This window comes from Gymnodraco acuticeps, unplaced genomic scaffold, assembly GCF_902827175.1.
Source record: "Gymnodraco acuticeps unplaced genomic scaffold, fGymAcu1.1, whole genome shotgun sequence".
Classification (NCBI taxonomy): Eukaryota; Metazoa; Chordata; class Actinopteri; order Perciformes; family Bathydraconidae; genus Gymnodraco; species Gymnodraco acuticeps.
In genome coordinates, this window is record NW_022990522.1 from 5254 (window position 1) to 16585 (window position 11332).

Consider the following 11332-nt stretch of genomic DNA (forward strand, 5'->3'; position numbering starts at 1 on the left):
TTATTAGTAAAAGTATAAACACAACAGATTCATTAAACTACTGATCCTCCGATTCATAAACATCCACCTATCAGCTGAGCCACAGCACGTGATGACATCTCTCAAAACCAAAGGTGTAAGTAACATTTACTCAAGTACTGTACTTAAGTACTATTTTGAGGTACTTGTACTTTACTTGTGTATTTCCATGGTATGCAACTGTGTACTTTTACCCCACTCCATGTATTTAATCCCTTTAGTTACTTCACAGATCTGGATGAATGATGGTAAATCTAATCAAGTGTTGAATCAGACTTTAGTTCCACCTGGAGTAAATCCTCCAGCTACCCTGCAGTATACAAAGTACTTCAAACTAGCTGCACCTTCACCAGCTTTGAGAACACTTTAATGATCAATCATTATAAAACATATCATATATATTATTCTGAAATGGACCAATCTGCACAACGACTACTTTTACTGTCTTTTACTATATTTTGATGAGAATACTTTTCTACTTTCACTTGAGGAACATTTTGAATGCAGGACTTTTACTGTAACAGAGTATTCCTACACTCTGGTACTTCTACTTTCACTCAAGAACAAGATCTGACTACTTCTACTTTTACTCAAGAACAAGATCTGAGTACTTCTACTTTTACTCAAGCACAGATCTGAGTACTTCTACTTTTACTCAAGAACAAGATCTGAGTACTTCTACTTTTACTCAAGAACAAGATCTGAGTACTTCTACTTTAACTCAAGAACAAGATCTGAGTACTTCTACTTTTACTCAAGTACAAGATCTGAGTACTTCTACTTTTACTCAAGAACAAGATCTGAGTACTTCTACTTTTACTCAAGTACAAGATCTGAGTACTTCTACTTTTACTCAAGTACAAGATCTGAGTACTTCTACTTTTACTCAAGTACAAGATCTGAGTACTTCTACTTTTACTCAAGAACAAGATCTGAGTACTTCTACTTTTACTCAAGTACAAGATCTGAGTACTTCTATTTTTACTCAAGTGCACAATCTGAGTACTTCTACTTTTACTCGAGTACAAAATCTGAATACTTCTACTTTTACTCAAGTACAAGATCTGAGTACTTCTACTTTTACTCAAGTACACAATCGGAGTACTTCTATTTTTACAAAATTGAAAATTAAAACTCACTTTTTTTTAAATTAAAGTCAGAACTAAAATGTATTTTTTACTTTTGGTCACATCACCAAAAATGTGTTCTCGTGTGGCTCTAATCTTCTTCCGTAAAAAAAATAAAATCTATTTTTGTCTATATTTACTATTATTCCATATTTTCCCATTTTTATTCCCAGGCCCTCGAACGCAGCCTGGCGTCACGTGACCCGGCAGTGACGTCACGTGTCTTCTCATAGCAACAACACTGTTAGCTGTTGTTCATCTCGAAACTCATTTCTCACGCAGAAATACTCAAATACTGAAAATGGTAAGAAGCTAATACTGCTTTGAAGTGTATTTGATAATCCTGCATATATGTCTGCTGTCACTGTTGAGAAATGATAGTGTTATAAGAGGGATTTTAATAAAGTGCTAACTAACTAGCTTAATTATGCTAGCCGGGCGTTGTCGTTTAGCTCGATACAATCGGCTAGCTTTTAGTTTTTTTTGACAGCAGCTAGACATTGCGGATTGTTCTTGTTATTACCTGGGAGTTTAATAACCCATACACCTGTATTACAATATGCTACCTCATGTCCCCAGGCTGAAGTGGAGGAAACTCTGAAGAGGATCCAGTCCCAGAAAGGAGTGCAGGGGATTATCATTGTCAATTCAGAAGGTACAGACCATCAAGCCTTATATAGGTGATCAGTTATCACCAGTTATCACTTATCACCAGTTATCACCAGTTATCAGTTATCACCAGTTATCAGTTATCAGTTACCAGTTATCAGTTATCACCAGTTACCAGTTATCACCAGTTATCACCAGTTATCAGTTATCAGTTATCAGTTATCGCATCATATTATGGAAATTAACGGTTTGTATTAATACACCCCTATTACACCTGCATTAAACCCATACCAGACCCATATTCAGCCCTTTAACAGCAATATCACCCCCATATTACACTGTTATTACCCCCATTATACACTGTTATTACCCCCATTATACACTGTTATTACCCCCATTATACACTGTTATTACCCCCATTATACACTGTTATTACCCCCATTATACACTGTTATTACCCCCATTATACACTGTTTTTATACTGATATTACTAGTGATGGTGAGATGAAGCCTTATGAAGCTTTGAAGCTTTCCAGCCAATTGGTTCGCAAAAGCGTTCATCTCATCAGGCTTCATCATGGGCTTCATCTCATGAGGCTTCATCATGGGCTTCATCTCATCAGGCTTCATCATGGGCTTCATCTCATCAGGCTTCATCATGGGCTTCATCTCATCAGGCTTCATCTCATCAGGCTTCATCATGGGCTTCATCTCATGAGGCTTCATCATGGGCTTCATCATGGGCTTCATCTCATGAGGCTTCATCTCATCAGGCTTCATCATGGGCTTCATCTCATGAGGCTTCATCATGGGCTTCATCTCATCAGGCTTCATCATGGGCTTCATCTCATGAGGCTTCATCATGGGCTTCATCTCATGAGGCTTCATCATGGGCTTCATCTCATGGGCTTCATCTCATCAGGCTTCATCATGGGCTTCATCTCATGGGCTTCATCTCATGAGGCTTCATCATGGGCTTCATCTCATGAGGCTTCATCATGGGCTTCATCTCATGAGGCTTCATCATGGGCTTCATCTCATGGGCTTCATCTCATGGGCTTCATCGCATGAGGCTTCATCATGGGCTTCATCTCATGGGCTTCATCTCATGGGCTTCATCTCATGAGGCTTCATCATGGGCTTCATCTCATGGGCTTCATCATGGGCTTCATCTCATGAGGCTTCATCATGGGCTTCATCATGGGCTTCATCTCATGAGGCTTCATCTCATGAGGCTTCATCATGGGCTTCATCTCATGAGGCTTCATCATGGGCTTCATCTCATGAGGCTTCATCATGGGCTTCATCTCATGAGGCTTCATCATGGGCTTCATCTCATGAGGCTTCATCATGGGCTTCATCTCATGAGGCTTCATCTCATGAGGCTTCATCTCATGAGGCTTCATCATGGGCTTCATCTCATGAGGCTTCATCATGGGCTTCATCTCATGAGGCTTCATCATGGGCTTCATTTGAACACAAACCCCCTGCTGGTCAAAGTGTGTAAAACAGGCAGATTGGACATCTCAACAGTGTGCTCTCTCTCACACCGAGTTCCCATTGAGTAAAGCCTTAGAATAACTCTAAACAACCAACATTTCATTCATAATGTCAGCGGGAGGGAGGGGGGCCGCGCAGAGGAACAGCAGAGTGGGCTGACAGGTGTCTGTGTGGACACTCCCCTTGTTGTGGAATAAGGGGAGTGCAGAGACAGGCAGTGTCTGAGGTTCAAGTTAGACAACTAAGTAAGGGCTAATGTGCAGCGACGCGGTCTTTATGGGGAAAAGAACACCGACAGCTGATCAGGAGCCCGACGCGAGGCGGAGGGATCTAGATCGGCCTGAAGGTGTTCTTTCTTTCTCATGGCCACATTCTCAACAAAGTAATATTATGAATCCCAATATTAATTGAAATGCTTTTATGGATTTAGAAAATTATTTTATTGATTTAAAAAATAGTTGTATTGATTTAAATTGACATGCATCCGCTAAGAAAAGTAGTCCGTTGTTACCGTTTGAACTAACGTAGCAACGGCAGGAACTGCTTCGAGAGCGCTTTTGAGGAGCTTTTTGATTACAGATTTGAAAACATCGCTGCTTGCTTTAAAAGTAGCACAATTCATTTAGTCAAACCTTGGGAAGTATCTAGATATCCCTGTCCTAATGCCAAAGGAACTGCACACTGAATATGTGTCGCCGTTTGATGTCTATGTCTGGACCGCTGCGTAAAAAGGAGGGTTTCTGCCCCGTTACTTCTGCGCTGTTTTTCATGTCCCAGGCCCAACGGTATACAGTTAAATCGACCGGACTTCTTTCTGAAGATGTGAGCGTCCTTAACAACGGTCAATAAGTGCTTGACAGCGGTCTGTCTGTTCGGTATTAACAACGTGTCACGTGTTCTGAATTGACCAATCAGAATCGAGTATTCAACTAAGCCATGTAATAATGTCTGGTTTGTGTTCATGACTTCATGTGTATGTCATCTTAATGGTTCATCTCATTAACTTTCCAATAGTTTTAAATAGTTGTATTCCACTGTTTAATAACCTGTTCAATGCAAACATGCCACGTGTAAACATTGAATAACATTTCTGTGGACTGATGTTTGTTCAGTGAGCGTATTAGAGGATGTGCCCTGAAAGATTGTAAAATGTCAATGAAGATGTCAGACGTAGTACATTTGTTAATAATTACATACAACACATGGAGTGTATGTGTGTGTGTGTGTGTGTTGCAAGTGAATCTGCGCCCCCTGGTGGCCAGTACATGCATGATGTGGCCCCACCACCATCCAAGTTGCCCATCCTGCTGTAATTACTTTCATATAGACTATTCTGCACAACTTCTAGTGTATTGTATGTACTTGCACTGTAATCAGTGTAGTTGTGTTGCTCTGTTGGAGGAGGGGCCTGTGACCTCAGACGTTCATTATCATAACTGAACCGTAGCTCTGTACACATGACACTAAAAGCCTTGAATGTGTAAATGAACTCTCCTCCCTCAGGAATCCCCGTGAAGACGACTCTGGACAACGCGAGCACGGTGCAGTACGCAGGGCTGATCCACCAGCTGGTGATGAAGGCCAGGAGCACGGTGCGAGACATCGACCCGCAGAACGACCTCACCTTCCTGCGCATCCGCTCCAAGAAGAACGAGATCATGATCGCTCCAGGTGAGGCATCGGCACTCAGCAGATTATATTCAGATGCTGGTTCCCACAGTGAGAACAGAGCTGGGTAACAGCTTTTCACTCTGCTGCCCCTTGTGCCTGGAATAAAGTGCAGAAGGAGCAGAAACGGTCAGATGTGATCACTTTGGGGGAGTCCATCTTAAAGGACAGAGAACAGAATCCATTGGTCGATGTGACTGCTCTTATATTTGAAGTCGTTTTAAATTGTGCCAGTTTCTCATGTGTGTGTTCCAGCTGTTCCTCTGCCTGTGTTGCTTTGTGGTCATTAGTTGTAACTTTGTTCATGCTGCCCTCTTGGCCAGGGCGCTCTGGAAGAAGGGATTTTAATCTCAATGAGACTTTTAGCTGGTTGAATAAAAAAGTAATTCAATTTAAAAAAGAGCATCAGGTTTATTGCAGAAGGTGTGGTGGTGCATCTGCATACAAGTCAAACTAACATTTAAAAACGCAGATAGAGAACTCGTATAGTGAAATATAAAAGTATTTACTGAGAAATGGAATGGAATAAAATATGAATTGAAATGGGCAGTCAGATAAGATCCCTGTGGGGAACTGCAGGCGTTAATAGCAGCAACAGGTCAGAGTTAAAAACAGGATTCACACGAGGTCCAATAATAATACAGCAGTAACTATTCAAACAAAATGTCAGATGTTCTTTTCCCCAGAATGACCGCCTCGCTGCACATCGCTGTGGCTCTGATATTGTTTATAAGATATATCAATTCTCTGGAGAAACCTGACGTAAACAACAACAACGTGACGTCGGAGCTCCGTAAAAACAAAGCCGTCCGACGCTCAGTTTGATTCTCACAGTTCTGGAGGAATTACACGTTTCTGACGAACAGAAATATTGTTTTCTGGCATCACTTTTTTTTTGTCAATTTATTGAACATGTCGGAAACAAAACATACAACTATAAAACGATAACATTTTTTACTTATAATAATTATAACAAAGTATAAAAAAAGGGGGAAGAAGAAGTCCTCCCCCCTCTAGCGTACATTTCCCTTGTAAATCAAATATTAGGTCATCAGCGTCATGTTTGTCTGGATTTGTTGTTGTTTTTACAAAACAATCAAAAAGAAATAACTTTTACAATTACAAGAAATAACAAATATGATTTGTACAGGTCCTGCTCATAACCTTTCATTACATTACATCACATTGCATTTAGCTGACGCTTTTATCCAAAGCGACTTACAATAAGTGCGTTCGACCAGGAAGACACAACCTTGAAGAAAACAGAATCATAAAGTACATCAGGTTTCATAGAGCCAAACATTTCAAGTGCTACTCAACTGGCTTTAGGTAATCCAGTCCTTTATTAGTATAAAAGTGCTTCGTTAATAATTCTAACGCTCGAAGTGGAGTCGAAAGAGATGAGTTTTCAGTCTGGAAGGTGTGTAAGCTATCTGCTGTCCTGATGTCAATGGGGAGCTCATTCCACCATCTTGGAGCCAGGATAGCAAACCCACGTGTTTCTGCTGATGGGAACTTGGGTCCCCCTCGCAGCGAGGGCGCAACGAGTCGTTTGGTTGATGCAGAGCGGAGTGCACGCGTTGGGGTGTACGGTTTAACCATGTCCTGGATGTAGGAAGGGCCAGATCCATTTGCAGCATGGTAAGCAAGTATCAGTGTCTTGAAGTGGATTCTAGCAGTTACCGGAAGCCAGTGAAGGGAGCGGAGGAGCGGAGTGGTGTGGGAGAATTTAGGAAGGTTGAAGACCAGACGAGCCGCTGCATTCTGGATGAGCTGCAGAGGTCGGATGGCACATGCAGGTAGACCAGCCAGGAGGGAGTTGCAGTAGTCTAGGCGTGAGATGACGAGAGCCTGGACCAGAACCTGAGTCGCTTTCTGAGTCAGCTGGGGACGTATCCTCCTGATGTTGTAAAGCGTGTATCTGCAGCAGCGGGTTGTAGCAGCGATGTTTGCAGTGAAGGACAGGTTGTTATCTAGGGTCACACCCAGATTCCTTGCAGTCTGAGTCGGGGAAACAACTGAGGTGCCGATGTTGATTGTCAGGTCAAGAGTGGGACAATCTTTTCCCGGAAGGAAGAGCAGCTCAGTCTTGTCAAGGTTGAGCTTGAGGTGATGAGCAGACATCCACTGAGAGATGTCAGCTAGACAAGCAGAGATGCGTGCGACGACCTGGGTCTCTGAGCGGGGAAAGGACAGAATTAATTGGGTGTCGTCAGCGTAGCAGTGGTAAGAAAAACCATGCGGGCTAATGACTGATCCGAGCGAGTTTGTGTACAAGGAGAAGAGGAGGGGACCAAGAACAGAGCCCTGAGGGACCCCCTGTAGTTAATTGACAAGGGTCGGACTCAGACCCTCTCCAAGTCACCCTGTAGGTGCGGTCTTTCAGGTATGAGGTGAGGAGGGAAAGTGCAGAGCCAGAAACTCCAAGTTTTTGGAGAGTGCGAAGGAGGATCTGATGATTCACCGTGTCGAATGCAGCAGACAGGTCCAACAGGATGATGACAGAGGAGAGGAAGGCTGCTTTAGCAGTGTGCAGTTCCTCCGTGACAGCAAGGAGAGCAGTTTCTGTGGAGTGACCTGCCTTGAAACCAGACTGGTGCGGATCCAGAAGGTTATTCTGATGGAGATAACAGGAGAGTTGTTTAAAGACAGCGCGTTCAAGTGATTTAGACAGGAACGGGAGGAGAGAGACAGGCCTGTAGTTTATAACATCAGACGGGTTGAGAGTGGGTTTCTTTAGGAGAGGGTTTACTCTTGCCTCCTTGAGACTGTTTGGAAAGTGACCAGAAGTTAGAGAAGTGTTGATGAAATGGGAGAGAAACGGTAGAATATCAGGAGCGATAGTCTGAAGGAGGTTTGAAGGGATGGGGTCCAGAGGACAGGTGGTAGGGCGGGCAGAGGTAATGAGGGTAAGAACCTCACTTGGAGAGAGAGGGGAAAAGGAGGTTAGTGTGTTGGTGAAAGGAGGGTCTGGTGACCCAGCGGTGAGTAAAGGTGAGTCAGAAAAAGAAGAGCGAATATCATCAACCTTTTTTTCAAAGTGGGTAACAAAGTCGCTTGACAGAAGTGAGGAGGGGGGAGGGGCTTTTGGAGGGTCCAAGAGGGTGGAGAAGATGGAAAATAGTTTTTTGGGATTGGAATAGGAAGATTGGATCTTATCTTGACAGAAAGTGCTTTTTGCCTGAGAGATCGAAGCAGAGAAAGAGGAGAGGAGAGCCTGATAGGTTAGGAGGTCGTCACGGTGTTTGGATTTCCACCGTTTTCCGCTCTGCTGCCCTAAGGACGGTTCTATTAGCACGCAGTGCATCATTTAGCCAGGGAGCAGGAGGGGACTGACGAGCCTGCCGAGATGTGAAAGGACAGAGAGAGTCCAGAGAGGATGAGAGAGTAGAGAGGAGAGTTTCTGCAGCAGAGTTTGGAGGCAGGAGATGGAACGAGTCAGAGGAAGGGAGGGCTGAGAGCACCGACGAGGCAAAGGTAGAGGGGGAGAGGGAGCGAAGGTTACGGCGGACAAGTGCAGGATGAGAAGAGATTAGTTTGTTATGTTTGGAAAGGGATAGAGAGAATGAAATGAAGAAGTGATCGGATGTGTGGAGCGGGTTTACAGAGAGGTTAGAAGTAGCGCAGTTCCTTGAGAATATGAGATCAAGGACATTGCCAGCTTTATGAGTTGGTGGGGAAGGAGACAGTGAGAAAGCAAAGGCGGTTAACAGAGATGTTAGTTCGTCTATCTTCCCTGTCTGGAGGTTGAAGTCTCCGAGAAGTACAGCGGGAGGGCCAGTTTCAGGGATGTGTGAGAGGAGATGATCTAATTCCTCCAAGAAGTCCCCCAAGGCGCCTGGTGGACGGTAGAGAACAACAATGGTTAACTGTATAGGATGGGTTACTGTGACGGCATGGAACTCAAAGGTGGAAGGAGTGAAGTTAGGTAGCTTGAAGAGGGAAAAGCTCCATTTGGGAGAGAGCAGGAGACCAGTGCCACCTCCTCTGCCAGTTGGTCTGGGTGTATGGGAGAAGGAATATGCAGTGGAGAGAGCTGCTGGGGTGGATGTGTTGGATGGAGTAATCCAGGTCTCAGTGAGAGCAAGGAAATCCAGAGACTGCAGGGAGGCGTAGCCAGAGATGAAGTCAGCCTTAGGAACAGCTGACTGGCAATTCCACAGGCCACCAGAAACTAGATGTTGGATCTCAGTGGAGCATGTGGGATAGACGAGAGCAGGCCGGTTATAGCGATTAGGAGATACACGGGGCCAGTGATAATTGCGAGAAGACACATGAACAGGAATGGAGAAAATACACATGATTATAGCATGAGGGGCTAGAAAACTAAAGAAAAGATAAATAAGACACCAGCTCGATCAGAGTAGGATTTGCCTCCTCTTTGCCTCCCTCGTGACTCCCGCAGGACTCCAATGTCTTTGTCAGTCTTACTCCCGCAGGACTCCAATGTCTTTGTCAGTCTTCGGCTGTCTGACGCTGAAGCTGACGCTCCAGGAAAGAGCTACCCAAAAATGGACGCCTGATTGCTCAGTTTACACAGCTGTAGGGCCACGGCCCTCTAATTAGTTAACTATCTACAGCTGATGGGCGACAATAGACTGGCCGTGCCTATATTAATAATGCAGGCTTGAGTGCTGAGACCTGTAAAGCAGGTTTCGCCTGAGCAGATCTGAGATTTAAAATCTCTCAAACGCGATTTAGCCGTTTACGCTACAATAACAATTTATACAGAGTCGAATAAATGAAACGGAGAAGTCTAATTAAACAAGAATATAACTTACAGTGGTTGCTGCGTCAATAGGTAATGTCGTCACCGGGTCCAGATGCACATGATTTGGCTTCTAAATAATTACATTACATTTAGCTGACGCTTTTATCCAAAGCGACTTACAATAAGTGCGTTCGACCAGGAAGACACAACCTTGAAGAAAACAGAATCATAAAGAACATCAGGTTTCATAGAGCCAAACATTTCAAGTGCTACTCAACTGGCTTTAGATAAGCCAGTCTTTTATTAGTATAAAAGTGCTTCGTTAATAGTTCTATCGCTCGAAGTGGAGTCGAAAGAGATGAGTTTTCAGTCTGGAAGGTGTGTAAGCTATCTGCTGTCCTGATGTCAATGGGAGCTCATTCCACCATCCTGGAGCCAGGACAGCAAACCCACGTGTTTCTGCTGATGGGAACTTGGGTCCCCCTCGCAGTTTAGATAGACTTGTTCAGTTCATCATTAGTTATTCCACAGACCTTTTGATGTGATGCAATGAAGTCCCTTAAAGGTGGGGTAGGTAAGTTTGAGAAACCGGCTCGAGATACACTTGTTGTTATATTCCATGGAATGCTCTTAACATCCCGATAGCAATGAATATCTGAAGTGCTTTGACAACAAATCCATAACAAATATCACCTCTGGAAGCCGTGGCGCTGTAAAAAGCTCGACCAATCATCTGAGCCGGCTAAAGTAACTGGATGGCCTACCTGCCTGTCAGCCTTCCATCTGGGCACACATTTATCTCGTGCCCTCATTGGTCATGTGCGCGTTCGTGTGTGTTGGAGGAGGGGCTCTGGAAGGAAGTGGCAGATTGGTTTCTTCAAACCGACCCCACCTTTAACACTTTACGGGGAAATCTGCATTTTGGTTTGAGGGCGCAGCGCTCCTGTTTCTGATAAATAATATCCTTCTTTAAATGGTTACCTGTCATTTGGCCCTCGTTGTGTTTATTTGTCAGACAGTGTACAGATTTGTATCTTTCGCGGTCAACCTTATATTTGTTACTATTTAGTTCTGTTTCATTTTCTATTTTGAGACGTTTTGCACTTTTGAACAATATATTGAAACAGTTTATCCTTTGTCTTCTCAGATAAGGACTATTTCCTGATCGTGATCCAGAACCCCTCGGACTGAGAAAGACGGAGCTGCTTCCCGACTCATTTCCCTCTCTCTCATATTTAAATGTAAAACAGCCAAACATTTCCTTCGTCCCGCTATGAATGAAAAGAACCAGGACGTTTTGAAGCACTTGCTGCACCAGGATCCGCAGGCTCATTTATTTCCCATGTTTTATCCATTCCAGTTCTGCTCTCTATGCATACTGTGTGTTTTGCAACTGTGTTTATTTTGATGGTATTTCAGCTCACGGTGAGAAGTGCACACTTGCTGAAATACCTGTGGAAGAAGAAGGAGATGCAGATAGGGAGCAGTGCATTGAAGCCCGCTCAGTGGAGAGGAGAGATGGCAGCACGTCTTCAGGAGACCGGGATTGTTATTTATTGTTTTGTTGGATAAAAAGATGTTGAAGTGCAGCATTTCAGTGGTGAGCGGGATCAGCACTCCTCTGCTCTGCCATGGCACCTGTCTGATGGGGATTTTTATCAAATTAAAAAAAGTCAAAAATGGTTGCGTGTTTTTGTCT

At 43.8% G+C, this 11332-nt stretch overlaps 1 protein-coding gene across 1 annotated transcript; it reads left to right on the forward strand.

Moving 5' to 3' along the window:
- The first annotated feature begins 1318 nt into the window (after positions 1 to 1318).
- dynlrb1 (dynein, light chain, roadblock-type 1) lies at positions 1319 to 11315 on the forward strand. Its single transcript, XM_034227217.1, has 4 exons — positions 1319 to 1449; positions 1725 to 1800; positions 4758 to 4925; positions 10781 to 11315. The coding sequence occupies exons 1-4, from the start codon at positions 1447 to 1449 to the stop codon at positions 10822 to 10824; spliced, it is 291 nt and encodes a 96-aa protein (XP_034083108.1). The 5' UTR covers positions 1319 to 1446; the 3' UTR covers positions 10825 to 11315.
- The last annotated feature ends 17 nt before the right edge of the window (positions 11316 to 11332 follow it).